Raw genomic sequence first — 21,172 nt, 5'->3', positions numbered from 1 at the left:
ATAGTATATAGATATCTATATTAAAACGATATATATATTAAGTATAGATATCTAGGACCTATATATAAATACGCGTCCAAATTATATATCCGCTCTAGAGAAAACAATAGGTCCTATAGCTATAGATAAACGTATTCGGCAGACGTAGTCGGTATATAAGGCGTATACCCTACTAGCGGCCTTAGGATATATATAGAATCCCTATATAGATTACTAATTACCTTCCCGCGAGATCCGATATACTCTAGAGATAAGCGCCTTAGCAAACTCCGGGTTTTCCTTATACCCCCTATATTTTCCTTCTCTCTTTTCTTCTCTATCGTTAACTTTGTTAATCTACTAAGATATACTTAAAGCTCTTAAAATACCTAATATAGATACTGTTTCCCTCTCTAACTACGTCTCTGCCTCTCTCCCTAAGGATAACGACGACTAACTCGACTATAGACTCGATTTACTACAGGACGAACAATCGAGACCTAGAGGGCTTCCGAAGGCTACTTTTAATAGCGGAACTGATATAAGGACTTAGAAGTAGTTAGATAGGATATAGGAGGAACGAATAGAGCCGCTCGAAAAGATATCCTATCTCGGAAAGGGGAAAGAAAAGTAGGGAACTTAGGGTACCGCAAAAGTAATCTACGATCCTAATTATAGCGGAGAGAAGGAGGATAAGCAGGTAACTTAAGGTACTACGGGAGTAATCTATAATCCTAATTATAGCGGAGAGAGGGAAGAAAGGCAAGCAAATTAAGGTATAGGTCTAGTAATCTATAGTCCGGAGACTAGCGACGATTTAGATATACCGATTAGGTAGCGTATACGATAACTACCTTAACCGATAGCCTCTCCTAGACTAAGTAAAAGCCTAGCTAAAAGGAGGCGGGGATGTACGAAACTAGTCGCGAAAAAGTCCTATCTAGGGAAGAAGAGGCCGATAGGGAGTCAACGGCTATAGAAGAAGCCTATAATACGAAAGGTACCTAAAGCGAGAACTAAGCGACGAACAAAGCCTAGTATAGCTACTCTCCGCGAGATTAGAAGATACTAGAAGACGACCGAGCTGTTAATATATTAACTACCTTTCTAGAGGATCTGTCGGGAAGTTACTTTAGATATCGTAAGTAAATCTTTAAGTAGTATATACCGGTTCTAAGTAGAGGCCCTCCTCTATCTATAGGAAGCGACGGAAGCGTTTCTTATACTTAAGTTCGAAGTGTCTAATATACTTACAATATATACGAAACGAGTAACGTTATAGCAAAAGGATATAGTACTTTATCGATAGATTCGGAAGCGCTTTCTAGAGGAAAATAACGGAAAAGATAACTTTTAAGCTTTTAGGAATCTGCCGACTATATCTGCTAACTATATCTACTGACTATATCTACGGACTATATCTACCGACTATCTCTTAGAGGAACAATTACGACTCCTACCGATAAGACTTTCCGATAATATTTACTACCTATTTACCTAGAGGAGGGCTTCTACGGACTGTACCTACCGACCCTACCTACCGACCGTACCTACTAACCGTACCTGCCGGTTACTCCCGGCAATTGAAGATTATATACGAAAACCTTATTTGGATCTCGTATAAAGTGCGTATATATTATTACTTAGATAGCAAACAATCCGTAGCCTCTAATTAGCCGAGCGGTTGTCTTCTAATAATACAAAGTTACTCTCTACTTTAGAAAAAACCTAACTTACTATATTAATATTGCCCCCTTCCTTTCTCTCTTTCCTTACTACCTCTACTATACTATACTACTTCTACTATACTATACTATACTACTATACTATACTATACTACTATACTATACTATACTACTATACTATACTATACTACCGCTACTATACTATACTAGCGTACGAATCTACTACAATAGCCTCGGCTATATCGATTGTATAGAAGCGCAAACAATCGATCGCTCGTAAGACTCCTCGTACTAGTAGAAAGGGACTTCCTTCGCGTATAGGTAGTAAAAAGCTTCTAGGCGCTCGTATTAAGAAGGGATATAGATATACCCTAGGTAGTAAGTAATTCTAGAATCTAGATCTATAGTCGGTATTTGTAGTCGGCACTTATAGTCGGCATTTATAGTCGGTATTTGTAGTCGGCACTAACTTTCTTAAAGTATTAGCTCTTAAAGAGATTAGGAAGTACTAGAAGGAGAGCCTACTCTATATTAAGAAAACTCTATTTGCTAGACTTATTAAGGAGCTCGTTATAGATTAGGCTTATATACCTCTTCGTATTCAAGTAAGCGCTCTTAGCGTTCTTTAAGAATATACTAAGTCTCTCTTAGTAAGAATCTTTACCTATAAGTCTTCCTATTTCTTATTCTTTCTAATTAATTACTTACTTACTTATCTCCTCTAGCGGCTAACCTTTTGGCTATTTACGCTAAGCGCGTTATACTCTAAGGCAAAGATATAGAGTGTCTTCGCTCGCTCCTTAAGGAGTAGGGTATTTAGCCTAACGATTTCGTAGTCTACCCTTACAATTCTGGTCCTATTAATCCTAATTTCATCTATATAGAGCTAAAGAAGAATAAAGCTCCTAAGGTACTAAAACCGAAGGCTACGCTAAAATGCAAGCCTCTCCTAACTAAGAAGCCTCGACGAATTGTTAATTACGATTCCGACGAGGATATACTAGACGCTACTTAGAATCCGACTATAGACAACAATAATAGCGAGGATACTACTGCTTAGTAGGCAACTCTTAGTAAGTTACTCCTCTTTTATTATTAATTATAATATACTAATTTAATAGCTTAGGATAATACTCCGCTACTCCTAGATAATAAGTAAGAGGAAGATAAGCAGGACGCAGATAATTAGGACGAAGATAAGCAGGACGAAGATAAGTAGGACAAAGATAAGTAGGAGCAAGATAAGCAAGATTAAGATATCTAAGGTCGAGACTTTTAAGCTAGTTATAATTAAGAAGAGCTAGATAATAATACTAGCGATAATAAGCAAACTCTTAAGCAGAGGTTAGAAGCCTACGCTAATAAGTTAGTAGCGGTAGCTTACGCGCTTACTATTGCGAAAGAGCGTTTAGAAGATAGCGTACGCCTTACTTAGCAAACTCTCGAGGGAGATACGAAGAAAATTGTACGTTAATATTATAGTTAGTAGTAGCTGAACTTCGAAGATTAGCTTTACGCCTATTAAAAGATTTAAGACGCTTAAGTAAAGGAGCAATCTGCTCTAGATACTTAGCTACTTACTAAGAAGTAAGGTAGTTTCTGTCCTTAGTATATAGTAGCTTATAACTATAATCAATTAGTTAGAGCTTTCCTTTCTAGTAATCTCTTTTTAGTCTGTATATATAGTCGGTATATATAGTCGGCAGCTGTAGTAAGTATAAAATATTTTCCTATTAAAATCTGCGCTCTAGGAATTAGGTAGTAGATATATATACCTTATTAATATTATTTTCTACTATTTCGTAGGTATTCAACTCGTATTATGTAATACCTATTGCAATACCTATTAGGTATACCTACTAGGTTTTTACCGTTAGGTTGTACCCCGCTTATAAGCTAGGTACCTAGCTTATTTGTAGGGTTAGGTATTTAAGTTGGGTTGTACCTAACCTATACCTAACCTAACCTATAACGAGGCCTAATCCGAACTTATATAAGACGGCAAACGGCAGCGCAAACCGAAACGACATTATTACTAGTACTACTAGAGTAACGCTAACATATTTACTAAATTCTATATACTGCTCTATATACTTATAAGCGTATTACTAGCTACTAAGCTATACGAACCTACCTCCTACGACAACGTACGTTACTATAGCGGCTAATAGAGTAACTAGGAGCCGGCTCTCGACGATAAACACAAGTTACTAAAATACAACTGCGTATAGACAATCGTTAAACGATCGGTAGCTAAAGACGGCAAAACCAGAATTCTTAAGGGCAGATAGGTCTTCAAAATCAAGCGCGTTGGTAATAAGATTAAGTACAAATGCTAATAGGTAGTAAAGGGCTTTATATAGGACAGTAAATACCTCGAAACGTACGCCTTAGTCGTAAAGCCGATAAGTTACAAAGTACTGTTTGCAATCGCCGCGGCTAAAGACTACGAAATCGAGTAAATAGACGTTAAGACGGCCTTTCTCTATAGCGAACTCGATTACGTAAACGATCTAATCTATATAGAACAACCGGAAGGCTTTACCGACGGTACCGATAACGTTTGCCTACTACTCAAATTACTATATAGACTAAAACAATTACTAAGGATTTAGTATACGATATTAACGGCTTATCTCGAACTAGCTAGCTTTACTACGCTAGACGCCGATATAAGTATATTCGTTAAGGGAGAGACGTTTATAGCCGTTTACGTAGACGACTTGCTAATCGTAGGCCTATATATTACTAAAATCAATAGCGTAAAGAAACACCTTAGTAACCGATTCTAAATAAGCGACCTAGGGCTATACTATTACTATCTCGGTATAACAATTACGAGAAACCGAGCCGCGCGAACTATTTACCTTAGTTAACGTAACTATATCGAGCAATTCCTAAAAAAGTACGGTATCTAGGACAACGTAAAGATTAAAGCTATACTAATCGATCCGAGCTGAAAACTTATACCGGCGCCTACTAGCTATTAGGCAGCAGACTTATTTAGAACGTAGTACTAGAGCGCGGTTAGCTCCCTTATATACGCTATACTTAGTACAAGGCCTAATATCGCGTTTGCCGTCTTAGTCGTAAGCCGCTTTTCTAGCAACCCTACGACCAAGCACTATATAGCCGTAATCGACGTATTTCGTTGCCTCCGTAGTACGCTTTACTACGTTCTTACCTATAGCGGCGAACTTACTATACTATAGGGTTATACGGATTCCGATTAGGCCGGTAATACCGATACGCGTCGATCTATAGCCGGTTATACCTTTAACCTCGGTAGCGGCGCTATTATATAGAGCTCGAAACAATAATCTATAGTAGCTCTATCTATATATAAAGCTAAGCTAATAGGCTAAACCTAAGTATATAAAGAGGTAGTATAGTTAAGACAGTTACTCGAGCAACTAGGTAAAAAGCAAGTATAGGCGATAGTAATATTCGGTAATAACGTAGAGGCAATCGTACTCGTAAAGAACCTATAGGCCTATTACTTAAGAACTAAATATATACCTATTTAAGAGCGATAGCAATACGAGAAGATAGAAAGTAAAGAGCTAGACATTTAATAGATACTAACCAATCGTATAGTAGCAGACGGGCTTACTAAGCCGCTACTAAAACTAGTATTTGTTAAATTTAGGAAGGCGCTTAGAGTATACGAATCGGCTATCTAAGACGATTGCAGTAGTAAAAGGATTACCTACAACAACTAATAGGCTTTTCGAGAGAGCTAATTAGACAAACGAATTAATACCTAAATACTAAGGCAGGGGGATATTGACATAGTATACAGTACGTAGGCATCAAAGCCTTGACAGCCGAGGTAATAGTAGAGATTAAGGCCTCAGGCCTCAATCTCGCGGGTATATAGACACTCTAATAGCCGCTCAATTTGACAGACTATGGATCTCAAATTTACTCAATCAACATGCTCTACGTACCGGGCTCCGTTCACGAGCCAGGCCAAGGCAATTATGTGCAGCGGGTAGCGCCCCTCCCGAGCCAGCGCACTGCTACCGCTAGTCTACCTATAGGATTCCGAGGCTCTTCCTGATCGCTTAGGAGGTACATACCACGAGAGCTTCCCTGCCCGACTACCTACCTACAGTACCTACCTAGCTATACCTACAGACGGATTGCTCATACCTTATACACTATCTACCCAAGATATGGACGTCTTCACGCCTACCTTACTGAGATCGGGGCGCTCCCTCCGCAGCTCGCCGTCTCCTTCACCGGTCGCAGGCGCAGTCACTCCCGTCGGGCGCGGCTTGCTTCTCTAGGTATACTCCTCATACCAGGGGGAGAGGGCAGGCCATCAGACCGACTTCGGCCCTGTGTCGTTGTGCCCTCCAGGACATACAACGCATACCTCCGGCAAGATGTTGGCTGCTCTCCTGGACAGTTGGCGGCCTTTCGTCTTGACTAGATGAGCTCGGTTTGCTGTCCTGGTAATGTGAAGCAAGATTCATATCTCGTCAGACCTGACAACATGTAAGTTGTTGGGCGGCATCCATCTGCGATTTACGCTTTTTCGCATCAGCATACATTCGAGCAGACTGCTTGGACTGCGCCGCTTACATTACCTTCTTAGCGTTTTGGCACTTTTATCGATTCGGAAGGTGCATTCAACATTGCGCTTGACTGGACGTTCACTCGGGGCCGAAATCACTACTACCTGTATAGATTGATGATCGTCGACATTGAACTTTATTACCATGACCTCCCACGGTAGCGACGTCCTCCATCAAATCGGCTCGGCCCCTGGTCAGCAGTATGGAGACTCATCTGTGGTAACCTTTGGCGGAAAGACCATGGCTTGCTCATGCTCACTGTTAATAGGTGGCTCTTCGCATGCTTGGATGTCCCACGCCGACAGTACAAGTAGATCGATGTAGCTGTCGTCCCTTGGACACGACGTACTCCGTTGTCATGACGCCTTCTCAGCTCTGGATGTCGCAAAATTGCCAAAGAGATCAGCTACCTCCACAGCCACAAATGCCACATTGGAGCATGTATGAACCCGTGCGCGAAAGAGAGCAATTCCTTACAGAAAGCCTGAGCCTGACACCCCAATACACATTTGCAGGGCGCCAACAGCGCCCAGCTTACTTAGAAGGACAACAACTGCGTTCTTCATCGTTTGCGACACACGAAGTACCGGCCACACCGAGAAGTTCGACCCAGCACGGCGATGGCACTGCGATCTCTGAATATCTTGCAGTAGCAGGCTCACAAGTGCACGATCCATCTCTCCCTCGATATGGCGGAAATCAGCTGGATGCCTACATGTTTTTGCTCGACGATTTGAACTCCGATCCCCCGTTTCACGCGACGTACATGGGTGGATCGACGGAAATTACTCAGCAGCTGCCTCAACAGCAAACAGACCCCAGCAACATCTTAAACATGGTTGAGGCTACAGGATGGGGAGGCCATCGTCACTCACAAACAATAACCAACGCAGCTAGCCTGAATGCTGATATAGCAACCGCGGGCACAACTCCTTCAGCGCCGTCTTCAATCCCACGACGACCACGGCGTACAGGCGCGCAGCTTCGCGATCCATCACTTCCATCGCAATGCCCTGAGTGCCACAACACATATCCTACCGACAGTGATCTACAACGGCACCTAAGGAACCATGTCCGAGGAACACATGGCTGCACGGAGTGTGATAGGGCCTTTCTTTTCCCCAAGGATCTCAGACGACATATGCGCACGCATAATCGCTTACCACCAGTCACCTGCAATGCATGTGGAAAGCGCTTTGATGGCGGTCGTATCGACAACTTTACGAGGCACATGATGCAATACCATCCAGGAAATCCGGCGATACCCCAGCTCGATACAGTGATGACACAGCGGGCGATTTCGACTGTAAGATAGTGCAATTACGCAATTACGCACGTGTACATTACCTGTGTAACATTGTCGTGTATAGTATACGATTCCTTAAGGTGTAGGCGGCAGGGCACTCTATATACCTTAGGACTTAGGTATCTATTTAACTACCTACCTTAGTAGTACAGTTAGTAGTTGGTTGAAGAGAGGCTATATAAAGCTCGTTCTACTAAGGTTTGAGAAGAAGTACCTACCTTACGTAGAGTTCTCTAATCTATTCTAGGGAATAGTCAGGTAGTACCAAAGCAATGCCTAACTCAGTATGTAATCGCTATATATAAGATCATATAGGATCAGGTGCGAATACACTTAGTCAGCCGATCTCGTGTCTTGTTCGCGTTAGCTCTGCCTCGTCTCTTCACGCGCCCATCGACAGCTCGACATTGATGGACTCTCGAAGCTTGCACAGAGAGAAGGCCACTGTAGCGATGGCCACCACAACATAACAGGAACCCCTCGCGATCCGCACAGCTCAGCTCACAATGAGTGGCCGACCATTGAAGCGTCAGAAAGTCGACGACAGCGCCCAGAAAAGCTCCCCTGCTCGTTCTGCCAAACCCTCCAATGCCCCCACCACCTACGGCAGCAAGTCGCAATCATCGCCGGCTGTGCACTCCACGATCCAGTCAAATTCAGATGCCAAGGCCGAATGGTTAGCGGCGAAAGCAATTGCGGCCAAACGGGCTGCCACCAGACCAAGAAAGTCGAGGGAGCTCCCGCCAAAGGAGGAGCTGAGTGTATACGATGACTTTGAGGGCGCACATCAGGCCCGCAGGCCTGCTGCTTTGTCGAGAGGAAGGACACCGAAACCACCGCTGAATGGGAGTGTCGAACGAAGTGCAGATGGTGACAATCCCGAAAGTCATACGAAGACGCGAGCTTCACGGATTGTCAGCCAGGGAAATGGCCGTGTCACCGAAACAGGAGCCCCGAAGAAGACTTTCGAAGACGAGATACACGAGATAGAGGAGAAGGCGCGACAACAGACGCAAAATGACGACAGTGCGGATGAGTTGGCTGAGCAGAGCGGTTCTAAGCGCGGTTCTGCTAGAAGAGCGAGCCAAAGAGCTACTGCAGCGAAGACGGTCGTCGCTGGGACACACACAGGACCTCAGGATCGAAGGACGGGAACCAGTCCGCGAGACCAGTCTCTGGAGATTCCCGAGAGCGACGAAGAGGACCACATGGTTATTGATCGGCCAGATGAGACGTTGGTGCAGGATGACATGGATTTCAATCAGTTGGCAAGGCAGAAAGAGGTCACGCCCAAGGCTGCGATTGCGAAGAGACTGATCGTCCCCACGAAAGCTTCCATCACCCAACCAACTCGAAATGCTGAGGCCAAGATCATTCGAACTACGGGATCGAAACCTCGGCGCGATGCTGATGTGAAGCCCATGCGGAAGGCCATTGCGACAGACAGGAACTCCTTCGACGATGACCACCTACAATGTATCCAGAATGTCGTGCTCGAGAAGGCTACGGGAAAGCGGCCGATCTTGCTCACCAATCTGGACGACGAATACGCCAAAGTGGCGACTGTCATCTCCCAGACTATCACTGCGGGCGAGAGCAACAGTATGCTAATCATTGGTGCACGTGGAAGTGGCAAGACAGCCATGGTCAACCAAATTCTCCGTAAACAAAGCGAGACTCATGCTGATCACTTCCACGTTGTGCGACTCAGTGGCTTTATCCACACAGACGATAAGATCGCTCTAAGGGAGATCTGGAGACAGCTTGGAACGGAAATGGAACTAGACGAAGATGAAGCTACAAGCAAGAACTATGCGGACACGATGACAAGGCTACTTGCACTGTTGTCGCATCCGACCGAGCATGGGATCGAGACTGAGCGGGTCACCAAAAGCGTGATCTTCGTTCTGGACGAGTTCGAGCTATTTGCAGGCCATCCGAGACAGACGCTGTTGTATAACCTGTTCGATATCGCTCAAAGCCGGAAAGCTCCCATTGCTGTTCTGGGATTGACAACCAGAATCGATGTTGTTGAGAGCCTGGAAAAGCGGGTGAAGTCCAGGTTCAGTCACCGATATGTGCATCTGAGCTTGTCAAAGAACTTGAATGCTTTTGAGCAGACATGCCGGAGCGCGGTGGCACTTCGTCCCGAGGAGTTCACTAATAAGGAACTGGAAATTCTCGCCAAAGGCAAAGAATTAACCGCTCCTGCGTTGTCGAGCTGGAGTTCTGTCACAGACCAATTACTGGCTTCCGACACCTGCAAAAAGTTCCTGCAAAGACTCTATTACACCACGAAATCTATGCCTGATTTCCTCGTTGCTCTTACGCTGGCATTGGCAACTCTGCCGACAGCGTCACAAACCATTACATCCGTCTTTGATCACATTTCTGCTAATATGACGAGTACGAGCATCCTGCAGGCTCCCGACTCCAAGCTCATTCTGCTGCATGCTCTCAGCACTCTTCAACTTGCGCTGCTGATATGCGCAGCTCGCTTGACCAACATCTACGATACCGAGCTTGTCACTTTCGCTCTTGTCTATGAAGAGTACAAAGTAATCGCGAGCAAGGCCAAGCTTCACGCAAGCGCGAGTGGGGGAATCGCAAGCAGTAGAGTATGGAGCAAGAATGTCGCCAGGAATGCTTGGGAAGAGCTGGTCAATGTCGGCTTGGTCGTGGAGGATGGTAGGAGTGCCGGTGCAAAGACCAGCAGAGTTGACGTAGGACTCGAAGAACTTGGGGGCAGCGGGGCTGATTTAGGCGGATGGGGAAAGTGGTGTAGAGAGATTTGAGCGGCTGAATATCGAACGCCACAGTAAATCCACCACATGCCCGGGCTTGATCCTGTTTCCGGTCGCACGGGTTGCGCGCCAAACCGCCGCATAAACTACGACACCTCCCCTCGACCAGACACAGAGCATAACAGACCACCAAGTCAGCGCGGACTTGGCTTGTAGTAGTAACTCTGCCACATCTGGTTTCTGGCATGCTTGTTGTGGCTGGTTTTCGCTATTCTTGCCTGCCCACACGTACCCGAGCTGCAGCCCATATTGGAGGCAGGATGCAAGCGCTGTTTTCAACAGTAGGTTACAGTGCTTCCACTCACAGGACGGCTTGCCAACGACAATTCCGGTGGGCATCCTCGTCCAGTACTGGCGCCATATAAAGCCTACTACTAGGCTTCACGGTGAGGCTCAACCTGTGCGCTCCTCATCACATAGGCGATAGATTTCGTGCTCGAGTGTTTTCTTGCGCCATCGTTGTATCTTTCGATTGCTGAATCACCCCCCTCATAATGTATACTGCAATCTGGACATGCTGCGTATTCATATTGGAAGTGCTTGCGACACCTTCACCGAAGTACAAGCCGTCTCGATGGATACCTGGACCCACGAATGGCTCAGACGCACTCGCGCACAAAGGGATGCGGAATTTGAAGTCGTATCTGCGCACGCAACCTGCTACGACGTGCACACTCAAGACCGCCTACCGACGCAAAGAGTGGGATTCGTTGAAGCCTCGCGAGAAGCGAGCATACATCAAAGCTGTACAGTGTTTGCAGTCGACCCCATCCATCAGTGGCGATCTCGCACCTGGAGCCAGAAGCCGATATGATGACTTTCAAGCTACTCACATTAACCTCACGTTGACTGTACATGCTACTGTGAGATACCTCACTTTACAAGCAGAACGCCTCAAATAAAAAAACTAATGACGCATATTTACTCTGCAGGGCAACTTCCTCGCCTGGCATCGCTACTACATCTACGCGTACGAGACCGCTCTCCGCGAAGAGTGTGGCTATAAAGGCTACCAACCCTACATCAACTGGGCTCGGCTCAGCAACTCGGTCATCGACGCTCCAATTTTCGACGGCAGCGAAATCTCCCTCGGTGGAAACGGAGCCTATGACCCGAATCGCATTCCCTCCCTTTTGCCACCCGACCCAAACGCAACACATCACATCTCTCTCGATCCTCAGGAAGGAGGCGGCTGCATCACATCCGGACCATTTGCAAACATGACCACCAACCTCGGCCCCACCATCATCGGCTTATCAGGCTATAATCTTTCTTCTTCCTCCTCCATCCCTCCCAACCCCCGTCCAGACGGTCTCGGCTACAACCCCCGCTGCATCCGCCGCGACCTCTCCATCCAATCCGCCCTCGGCGCCAACGACGCCAACATCACCTCCCTCATCACCCTCTCCCCCACCGTCGGCACTTTCCAAGATACCATGCAATCCGCCTTTTTCTCCCCCACCAACCCCGAATATGGCGTCCACACTGCGGGGCATTACATCGTCGGAGGAGACCCCGGAGGCGATTTTTACACGAGTCCTGGCGAACCGTGGTTTTGGTTGCATCATGCGCAAATCGATCGTGTGTGGTGGATTTGGCAGAATGGGAATCTCCCGCGCCGCTGGGAGGAGGTGGATGGGACGGTGACGTTTTTGAATTCTCCGCCGAGTCGTGATGCGAGGCTGGAGGATCGGTTTGATTTGGGTGTGATTGATGGGTTTGAGGGCATGACGATTGGGGAGGCTTTGAGTACCATGAGAGGGAAGTTTTGTTATATTTATGAATGAGTGATGGGGAAGAGGGTTGAGAGAGAGGGAGAGGGAGAGAGAGAGAGAGAGAGAGAGAGAGAGAGAGAGAGAGAGAGAGAGAGAGAGAGAGAGGTTGACTGAGCTTGGCAGGACTAGAAAGTACTGGATTGCAGAGTCCAGAGTTTGTTCATGAAGTTTGATTTCAAAGTCAGCCTGTTACAGCTTCTCGCCACTTGCAGCGACCTCCACAACTTGATCGCTCCCCTTGTAGGGAGGAATATCAAAGCCATACTTCTCAGCAATCTCTCTGCCAACGAACCTGCCTCCCACAAAATGTCTTCCTTTGAACCACTTGCTGAGCGGCTTCGGCGCAGTAAGTGAAATGAGAGCATGAGGTTGATATCCCTTCCCCGGTCCATCACTTGGTGGACCATCTTCAATATTCCAGCTAGAAGGTGCATCCACCGCGAGCACAGGAATCCTCGATTCAGCAAGGACTTTAATAACCCCCGGAAACGGCTCTCGCACCTCCCCACTGAAACTAAAGCCAAAAATCGCATCAATGACATAATCTGATTGAGACAAAGCAGATGGAAAATCTTCTGTGAATTTCACTTGGAGCTGCTCTAGCTGCTTTCGTAGGCGTGCGTAGATTTCTGCTTTGCCTTGTTTGGGATAGTAGAGGGTTGGCTTGTAGCCAAAGTGATGCAGATGTCGAGCTGCTACGAGGCCGTCTCCGCCGTTGTTTCCCGGCCCGCACGCGATGAGGACGTTGGGGGATTTGGAAGGTGGCGATAATTGGTAGAGTGCTTGAGATACGCTGAGACCAGCGAGCTCCATTAGTTGATCAATGGTGAAGGCACCGCTCGACATGAGCTCTTCGTCCAGTGCGGCAGCAGCCTTCGCGCCGAGCGTTCGAAGTGCCATTTTGGTTTGTCTCACTGTAAGTGAGGACAGGATGATTGTTGTTGGATGAGGGAGAGAATAATGTACATGTACTGTATACCAGGTACATGACGATGACGTTTGTGCTGCTTACTCATCTATGACTTTCATCCCTTGTCGGCCCGCATGGCCGGAATGTCCACTCTAACAGATATTCTCGAGAGATGTACTCACCTCGATTCCGTGGCGCGCACTCATGATTGACCTTTCAATCATGAGATCGACCAGTCTCTGTATCGAGAACGGGGCAAGATCCGCAATGCTTGGATTACAATCTTGCTGAAGAGCACGTCTCGTGGCTCAAGCTAAGCTCTGGAATAAGACCAATGTGCCCAATCTCGCGACTTACGGCCCCGTCAGAACAGCTAAAGTGGTATACGCGCTCTCGAAGGCTAGCTTGCTTTATCAGAAGTACTCAGAATCTGCCAGTGTCTCTACGTCGAGCAAGATCGAGCGGGTCTGCACCGCCAGGACCAGAGGCGCTCCTACGATTCAGGGGGCTCCCAAGTGTTGTCCTTCTGAGGTCGCCTGCCAATGGTTTCAAATGGTTGCTGCTAGCAGCCTTCCTGAGGGGACTTGCGGCATGGCTATACACCCCCATGCTTCCTCCGTCACCTTTGATCGGACTCCGCTCGCGCAGTCGCTCGTGATGCGGCTTGAGAGGGGACGAGAAGTCAGTCAATGCTGTGCTCGGTCGCGAGTATGACTGCGTGGTTCTGTTGACGTAGCCGTTGGTGGGTGTATCCGGAAACCCGGGGTTACGTTTCGAATCCTCCGGGCGTGAAGCTAGACCATATGGGTCGTACTCTCGAGCATAATTCGGATTCGGATGTGTCCTGAAGCCACGCTTGATGATGGTGGTGGGTGTATAGACATCGATTTCGCGTGTGTGATTAGTTCGAGAGGTGTTGCCAGCTACGCGAGTCTGTATACCAACATCTCGCATCGGACGTATGAGGTTTGGATGCACATATTTGGTGTCGTATTCGTTCATGACCTCACCATGAATGAGCGCAGAGTCCTTTGCTTGCTGGCTGAAAGATGCCTTGAGCATCCACAACTGTGCCGAGAGCAGTGCACTGAACGCCATTGCCGTAAAAACTGTGACAGAAGGCCGTGGGTCCGAAGCTGTGGGCGGTAGGAGGAGACTGTAGATGACGATGTGTCCAGGAGAGAACAGGGTGAATATGTTGAGGTTGAATGGCTTGGGATCCCACAGGTTGAGCTCCCAGACCTCGCGTTCGGGATCAGGGTAGGCTCTGGAGGAGGCCGTGGCTGAAGTCAATACCGCCTGCATGTATCGCAGTGGTGAAGAAGACATGGGCGAGCTGTCCACCTTTACTCGATGGGCTGATGGGGTTGGTGGTGGGACGTCGACTGACTGCTCGAAGAGGCGATACGATCGTCGTCTCCAGAATGTGAATAGAGCGTTCGAGATGCTGAGAAGCACCAGAACATAGACAAGGAAAGAAGCCTGCAGACTCACCTTGTCAGCGTGTCTATTTGATATACATGACTCGTCCGGCCGGGAGAGTGCTACGCACCAGCCAGGCAAACCATCCCGTCCCACTCCTGTACTCGTCGCCAAACACATCATCACTGCCCCTGCCTCTTGCTCTTCTGCTCGCGCCCGTGGCCAGAATGAAGACGATGTTCAGTGCCAGGCCGATGGGAGTCGACCACAGCTGCAGCCAGTGCTCATATGCATCATCATTCAGCTCCTCCGCCAGCCACAGCAGCAGGTCCAGTGGGTCGAGCCAGGCTTTGAGGCGCTCGATGAGCGGCCGGCGACGGACGAGTGGAGGCATCTTTATTGTGTCATTGCCGGGAGGCTTGGTGTTGATGTTGTTGATGTTATTGTTGGATGGGGGCAGATTGGATTTTGAGGCTCGCGTCGGGGCCGGAGAACGCGTCGCAGCTTGTGACGATGCGCGCCGACGCTGCAGGATGCCGTCCCGTCCCATTCCGTCCCGCTGCGAACACGCTTACCTAATACACTTAGGGGGATATGTACCTCAGGTACCTCCAATGTCGCCTTCCACTTCCAATGAGAGATAATTGAACTGCCTACACATGATTTTGCGATCCTCACTCTCCAGAAGACCAGGACTGCACGAGAAGTGCTGATGGACACTACCATTCGGCTCCGGCAGACGAGCACACGGCCTTCGAAGCAATCAAAAACGCAAGCCTACCAATCATGCCGAAGCCGACAAGGTCGCATGAACATACCCGTAGTCTACGATATCATCCACAAGGTATCTGGGGCCTTTCGAAAGGATCATAAGTAGGCGCAAGGAAAACGACTGGGTCGCCGCTATACTAGAGGCCGCCGCGTGCACCAACTGGATACACTGCGTCTGAGGTTGAAATTGCGTTCGGCCGGTCGTGGGAGCAACAATTCTAACAGATGGACGCCAGCATCGATGAGAACATGGTGCATGGATATTGCGAGAAGGATATCATCGTAGTGTTCTTCGCCCTCGAATTCTACGATGTAAAATCTGCAGCTGACGACTCTTTGATGTTTTCCGGTCCGGATCACAAGGCAAATCCGAGATCTTGGACATGAGAGATGCTCAGTCCGAAGTCATGGTGCGCTGTTACTAATGTGATATTAATAGTCCGTGCAATAAGCCCTTGGCTCCTTGCTCACACAGGCTCATCGTCCGGGGATATGAATATTGTTGTCCTGCTCATCCAAACTGATGGTGCTCATGATAGGCTGGGTTTCCGGATATGCCGTTGTCCCTATGCCCTTCACCGGGATGGATGTCAGTGTGATTGGAATTTCATCGAGGTACGCCTCTCTCGCTCTCTAGACTCGTTGTTGCTTCTATTCATTAGGCCTCCACAGCCGTAAGAAATTGCAACACAGACGCTACTGAACCTGTCAGATAGTCAGAGCGACCTGAAGTGGTTGCCCTAGCTGGAACTCTATGACATGCCACCAATTAAATTCATTAGACTAGCGGCGCGTTGCGTATAGCGCTCAGCGCTAGCAGGCTGTCAGCGCTAACCTACTTCCCTCCTGGCCCGGAAGATATGTCCGGTTGTTATTTTGCTCGCAAGCTCGGGTTGTGCTCAAAGACCGGCTTCAAGAACAAGAAACAATCTCAACACCCAGCCTCGACCGGATGTCCGCAACTCATAGGACAGTCCTACGCTGGCAGCAGAAGTGCCTGATCTACAATAGTCGCGTGTCTGTTACAATAGCAATAGCAAATTTCTTCTTTCGTCCACGTTTCGCATGGTAAGATGTCTTTACATACTCGGTGCTCCCTTTATAATTTGCTTGCAGGTTCGAAAAAGAAAGGGGCATGACTGTCGTCGGAGTCCTTTCCGACTGTCGTCGCCGTCGGCAGAAGATATGACAATTTCCGGCTATGAGACTTACATACTCCTCGTGAGCAACTTGCAAGGTGCCGAGTATCCGGACGAGGAGAAGGATGAAACCAACAACCCCAATTCATCAAACGTGGCATTGGGACTTTACCAGATCAAGCTACTATACTCACAAAGTTCCAAGAATTTGCTCAAGATGCAGGGCCGCCGACCGTACCGTCTGGTTTGCATATATGTGCACTCAATAACTCCCGATCCAACCGACCCTGTCGCCCTTGGACTATTTTCTGACCGACTCCCGGTGGGTGAGGGTATATACGTTGAACTCTATTCTTGAATTTGATAGAGAAGGGTTGTGATCCTAGCTGGGTTAAACTTAGGAAAGTGGTTGTTTCTTCTGGCGCATGGAATAACTTAGGCCGCAACAACGTTCATGGTACCACTACCTCATACACGACGGATTACTCCTGAGGTGAGGACCTGCGTTCGTCGTTGCGATTGGCTGCTTCATCTCCTGCGCCACTTTCCTACAGAGTGAGCACAATTCTCGAGCCTTGTTTATGTTGGAGGCGTCAGCGAAGATGATTTTATGAAGTAGCAGGGACTGCAGAACTAGTCGTTGATGTACGTGGTGTCGAAACGTTTTACTCATGAGGCCTGACTGCATGTAGCAAGGATAACAAATTGTTACTTGTATCTGTTGATCAATGCAGCTTGCCTATATATACATACCGACATCTCGCTACGACGACGTTCTGAAATTGTCATCATTGGCGGCACTAGCAGTATCACCATCAGCATTGCTACTACCATCATCATCGCCATCACCATGTTCAACCGTCTGCTCTCGATCTTCTTGCTCGTAGCCAGCCTACTTGCACTCGTACAGTGCGAACAGCTCGATGGCTTCCCATACCGGCGAGAGGTTACGGTCATGCCCGAGGCATTCAGGAGCATGAACCATCTCACAAGGAGGGACACATGTGCAGGAGTCACTTGCCCATCGGGATACCGCAAAGTCTCCTACAAGGCAGCGACTGAGAAAGTGTGCAACTGCATTGTAAGTACTCTGGCAGACTTGGACGTTATCGACTTCTCTAATGTGTGATGGACAGCCAAGCCAAACTTGTAAATCGGGATGTGCCGATTTCGCCGAGAACTGTGCACCTCCCTACAAGCCGAAATGCAACGAACAGACGGGAAAATGTGCTTGTCATTAATGTACATACCAACACCTGCCCGACACGATTGGACTGTTCTTCAACACCAGATCAATAGAAGCTCAGGAGGAGATGAGATGCTCTGGGAAATTGGCATGGGAAGCTGTGTGGGCTTGGTGATGGCATTCGATATCAAGATTGAAAGTCGTAGTGTGCTTCCTGGGCCCATCCATCGAAGCTGATGGCGTTTCCGACGGTCCCGAGGTGTTATTTTGGAGGGTCGGCGAGCAGTGTTCATTGGTGAAGTGATTGTTATTTGCCTGGACACGGAAGAGATGATGGTTGATGGCGTTGAGGAGGGGGGAAGAACTTGGGAGGAACCTACTCTAGAAGTCTTGGCTACAGGAGGCTTCGCTTAGTCATATTACTCCTTGATACCGAGACCCACCTATATCATGGTTGAGCCTACCGCTTTCAGTAAGATCAATAATGACTTAGGGGCTTTACAATAGTTACATTATCATGCAGTGAGATACCCGTGATATGATGGTATCGCGTCGCGTCACGTCACACGCACACACCACAGTCCTTCTCGAGGTACTTCACTTCAGATGCCAAACCGGACTGGCTTGCATGACTGACTGACAAACTGACGAACTGACTTGTGCCTCTACTCCTCAAATGGTTCATGTCTACTCGACGATGGTAGCGGAGTGATGGGAAATTGAAAGCACAGCCCGGTATAGACCACGCCACCGCCATGGCCGCCTTGCAGTGCCAGAAATGCAAGACGCCTCTGCGCATCGACGCCTCTCTCGAGACTCTCAATCCGGCATCATTCAAGATCCTGGCCGATGCTGCTCCAGTGCTCGCGCCGAAGGCGCCCGAAGCACCGCGTTCAGCAGCAGCCAAGGAGAGAAGGCAGCTGTACGACACTGTTTCCCAACAAGCAGCGACTCCGATATACAAGCGCGATGTTCGTGCAGGCCGACACAAGCAAGACATGTCATATATCATGCTTCCCGGCTCGCAAGTTGCACCAAAGCTCGGAGCCTCAGCACGGAACAAGTCGAGTGCGAAGAAAGCCACAAACGGCAGTGTAGACGACGGGCAGCCCGCGATGTCCGAGGAGCTGGAGACGACGCGCAGACTCTTTGAGATACTGGCTGCTCGATCCGATATAGACCACCCGGTATGCTCCGAATGCACCGAGCTCCTTCTGGAAGGCCTGCAGAAGCGACAGACGGGCGTGACACGTGAACGAGACGCCTATGTCGAGTTCTTGAAGCGAGCTCAGCAAGATATACCGACTGAAGAAGAGAAAGCAGAGACTCAGCGTGCCCTCGAAGATGCCCAACGACGCGAGAAGAAAGCTCTGGAAGAACTTGAGGCGCTCGAGGCAGAGAAGGCTCGCATGGAAGATGAGATGGCTGCTCTCGATGCCGAAGCCGAGGCTCTCGACGAGGAGGAGGAACAGTTCTGGCGCGAGCGCAACGCATTCACTGTTGAACTTACCCCTTTTCGAGAAGAGCGGGACAGTCTTCACACCCAGCTGGCTCATGATACAAAGGTGCTGGAAGCACTGCAACGTACTAACGTGTACAATGATACTTTCTGTATTGGGCATGACGGCACCTTTGGCACCATCAATGGCCTGCGTCTTGGGAGGACTCCCGAACAGTCGGTTGATTGGCCCGAGATCAATGCTGCTTGGGGTCAGACGCTCTTGCTGCTTACAGTTGTCATCGGCAAGCTGGGACACAAGCTCGAAGGGTTCGAATTAGTCCCTGTCGGCTCCACATCCAAGGTCATCAAACTAGAGTATTCACAGTCCGCCTCAACATCAGAAGGCAAGCCGAAAAAGACAGTCTTCGAGCTGTTCAGCAGTGGTGACCTGCCATTGGGTCTAGGTTTCTTGCACCGGAACTTTGATAATGCGATGGTAGCGTTTCTGGAATGCCTCCGACAAGTTGGTCAGCATGTGGAGCGCACCTCGCCCGGTCTGAAGATGCCATATCCCATCGTCAAGGACAAGATTGGGGACGTCAGTATCAAGCTGGGCAACTTCGGCCAAGAAGAGCAGTGGACCAAAGCTTGCAAGTACACACTGACGTGCTGCAAATTCCTGCTCGCCCACGCAAGCCACGTCTCGGATGCTGCAGACACCAGACATCATACACGTTGATCAATACTGCTACGAGGCTAGCTTGGTCCCTATCGCATGCAGAGGGGCGCCTCTTGCATGCAGCATGTCCATTGACTCTTCGGTCTCCTTGTCTAGAGGCTCCGGACCAGATCTAGACACGATGCCGGTCTTGGGCTCAATCTCTAGAGTCTCGCCCGAGATGCTGCTGTCCAAGCACTGCTCAAACGCCTGTACCACGAGCTCCATCGGAACAAGCAAACCTTTCGCCTCCATGACGGAGTAGAAATCTTCCTTTGAAATCCCCGTCCTGACCACATCAGGACATATCGCGTTCAGCGTGATTTGCTCTCGCGGAAGATGTTTGCCATAGCTGCGCACGAAACCCACGACTCCATGCTTGGCAGCTGTATAGATGGGAAGTGTGGGCACGCAATAGAATCCGCAAACGGAAGCCGTAACCGCAACTTATCACAACATCAAGTCAGCTTTTGTATAGATGTCGGGTGGCACAGGTGTGTGTGTGTCTAGACGTACTTTTTCCTCTCCAACCATCCTCATCTGGCTCCTGGCGTCTCATCTGCTGAATCGCCAAAGCAGCGGTATACAGCACTCCCGTGAGATCGACATCCAACACCGCAAGATTCGGTTTGACGAAACCAACCTGAGTCGGATCATTGGGAATCCAGCTCTTCTCGCCTATTCCAGCGACTACTCACCAAGTATCGTGTCAGTCAGCTTCGTTACCTAGGTACGGGGGGTTGATGCTTCACAAGAGTCCCAGCGATATATATGTACTAGATACTTACTAGCATAAACATAATCCACGCGTTTCAAGTCCCGCAACACTCTCTCGAAAGCTTCCACTTGCGATTCCCATTTCGCTGCATCCACGCCTACTGCCAGTGCGTCTTGGGTCAAGCTTCTCGCTACGACTTCTGCTTGTGCGAGGTTGGAATCTGCGATTGCGACTCGAATCCTAAACGAAGTGTGAGTAGGTAAGCTTCATTCGTAACAATAATTGTTCATTCAATCAGGCTGGAGAAGGTCTTGGTTACAGGAAAGTGGGTAGGTAGTTTCATACCCTCTTCTCGCCAACATCTCGGCGACTGCTCGTCCGATTCCACTTGCTCCGCCTTTTGTTGTAAGTAAGTTGAAAGTCAAGTCAGTCAGTCATCCAACAGTCAAATAGTCTGTAGTTAACTGGTTGTGATGCTTTCTGTTGTTTCTTTTTTTTTTTTTTTTTTATTTTCTTTTTCCACAATAGATTCGAAGAAACCCTCTCGAGATATACATGTATCCATCGATGCTCCCCATGTGTACAGTAAGGTACAGTACTGACCTGTTACGTATGCGGTCTTGGTAGTAGGAGCCATTATGTTGTTGTTGTTGTTGTTTTCTTTTTGGACATCAAGAAATGTCATCCAGTTAGCGAGTTCCCCTTCGAGCGTGCTGGTCGAGTAGAGTGATAATG

General features: G+C 48.2%; 9 protein-coding genes across 9 annotated transcripts; 6 read left to right on the top strand and 3 right to left on the bottom strand.

Moving 5' to 3' along the window:
* Window positions 1-6,391: 6,391 nt before the first annotated feature.
* Window positions 6,392-7,311, top strand: SEPMUDRAFT_119333 (uncharacterized protein; the record flags this gene model as incomplete). The annotated part of the gene is made up of 3 exons (XM_016901501.1): window positions 6,392-6,466; window positions 6,516-7,085; window positions 7,162-7,311. The coding sequence occupies 3 exons, from the start codon at window positions 6,392-6,394 to the stop codon at window positions 7,309-7,311; spliced, it is 795 nt and encodes a 264-aa protein (XP_016758934.1).
* A 678-nt stretch (window positions 7,312-7,989) lies between these two features.
* SEPMUDRAFT_150797 (uncharacterized protein) lies at window positions 7,990-10,842 on the top strand. Its single transcript, XM_016906403.1, has one exon. The coding sequence runs from the start codon at window positions 8,060-8,062 to the stop codon at window positions 10,346-10,348; it is 2,289 nt and encodes a 762-aa protein (XP_016758933.1). The 5' UTR covers window positions 7,990-8,059; the 3' UTR covers window positions 10,349-10,842.
* Window positions 10,843-10,851: 9 nt separating this feature from the next.
* SEPMUDRAFT_165411 (Di-copper centre-containing protein) lies at window positions 10,852-12,144 on the top strand (the record flags this gene model as incomplete). The annotated part of the gene is made up of 3 exons (XM_016908172.1): window positions 10,852-10,878; window positions 10,918-11,220; window positions 11,290-12,144. The coding sequence occupies 3 exons, from the start codon at window positions 10,852-10,854 to the stop codon at window positions 12,142-12,144; spliced, it is 1,185 nt and encodes a 394-aa protein (XP_016758932.1).
* Window positions 12,145-12,259: 115 nt separating this feature from the next.
* Window positions 12,260-13,032, bottom strand: SEPMUDRAFT_165410 (YjeF N-terminal domain-like protein; the record flags this gene model as incomplete). Its single annotated transcript, XM_016908171.1, has 1 exon — window positions 12,260-13,032. One exon carries the CDS (start codon window positions 13,030-13,032, stop codon window positions 12,322-12,324), a length of 711 nt encoding a protein of 236 aa, XP_016758931.1. The 3' UTR covers window positions 12,260-12,321.
* A 378-nt stretch (window positions 13,033-13,410) lies between these two features.
* On the bottom strand, window positions 13,411-14,892 carry SEPMUDRAFT_90249 (uncharacterized protein). The gene is made up of 2 exons (XM_016910526.1): window positions 14,595-14,892; window positions 13,411-14,524 (listed from the first exon to the last, which is right to left on the bottom strand). Exons 1-2 carry the CDS (start codon window positions 14,856-14,858, stop codon window positions 13,466-13,468), a joined length of 1,323 nt encoding a protein of 440 aa, XP_016758930.1. The 5' UTR covers window positions 14,859-14,892; the 3' UTR covers window positions 13,411-13,465.
* Window positions 14,893-16,420: 1,528 nt separating this feature from the next.
* SEPMUDRAFT_110062 (uncharacterized protein) lies at window positions 16,421-16,866 on the top strand (the record flags this gene model as incomplete). Its single annotated transcript, XM_016900822.1, has 2 exons — window positions 16,421-16,706; window positions 16,742-16,866. 2 exons carry the CDS (start codon window positions 16,421-16,423, stop codon window positions 16,864-16,866), a joined length of 411 nt encoding a protein of 136 aa, XP_016758929.1.
* Window positions 16,867-17,224: 358 nt separating this feature from the next.
* SEPMUDRAFT_119328 (uncharacterized protein) lies at window positions 17,225-17,615 on the top strand (the record flags this gene model as incomplete). The annotated part of the gene is made up of 2 exons (XM_016901500.1): window positions 17,225-17,455; window positions 17,511-17,615. 2 exons carry the CDS (start codon window positions 17,225-17,227, stop codon window positions 17,613-17,615), a joined length of 336 nt encoding a protein of 111 aa, XP_016758928.1.
* Window positions 17,616-18,155: 540 nt separating this feature from the next.
* On the top strand, window positions 18,156-20,539 carry SEPMUDRAFT_150795 (APG6-domain-containing protein). The gene has a single exon (XM_016906402.1). The coding sequence runs from the start codon at window positions 18,316-18,318 to the stop codon at window positions 19,738-19,740; it is 1,425 nt and encodes a 474-aa protein (XP_016758927.1). The 5' UTR covers window positions 18,156-18,315; the 3' UTR covers window positions 19,741-20,539.
* On the bottom strand, window positions 18,156-21,074 carry SEPMUDRAFT_165407 (NAD(P)-binding protein; the record flags this gene model as incomplete). The annotated part of the gene is made up of 5 exons (XM_016908170.1): window positions 18,156-20,165; window positions 20,236-20,409; window positions 20,508-20,677; window positions 20,783-20,834; window positions 21,041-21,074. The coding sequence occupies 5 exons, from the start codon at window positions 21,072-21,074 to the stop codon at window positions 19,750-19,752; spliced, it is 846 nt and encodes a 281-aa protein (XP_016758926.1). The 3' UTR covers window positions 18,156-19,749.
* Between the last annotated feature and the right edge of the window lie 98 nt (window positions 21,075-21,172).

Source organism: Sphaerulina musiva (genome assembly GCF_000320565.1).
Source record: "Sphaerulina musiva SO2202 unplaced genomic scaffold SEPMUscaffold_8, whole genome shotgun sequence".
Classification (NCBI taxonomy): Eukaryota; Fungi; Ascomycota; class Dothideomycetes; order Mycosphaerellales; family Mycosphaerellaceae; genus Sphaerulina; species Sphaerulina musiva.
Note: the sequence above shows the minus strand (reverse complement) of the source record. Positions and strands in the feature narration are given on the sequence as shown.

Coding starts and splice junctions, on each gene's coding strand:
- SEPMUDRAFT_150797 (XM_016906403.1), top strand. CDS start 8,060: ATGAGTGGCCGACCATTGAAGCGTCAGAAAGTCGACGACAGCGCCCAG.
- SEPMUDRAFT_90249 (XM_016910526.1), bottom strand. CDS start 14,858: ATGCCTCCACTCGTCCGTCGCCGGCCGCTCATCGAGCGCCTCAAAGCC. Junction 14,525..14,594: donor CGGGATGGTTTGCCTGGCTG/GTGCGTAGCACT, acceptor GTGAGTCTGCAG/GCTTCTTTCCTTGTCTATGT.
- SEPMUDRAFT_150795 (XM_016906402.1), top strand. CDS start 18,316: ATGGCCGCCTTGCAGTGCCAGAAATGCAAGACGCCTCTGCGCATCGAC.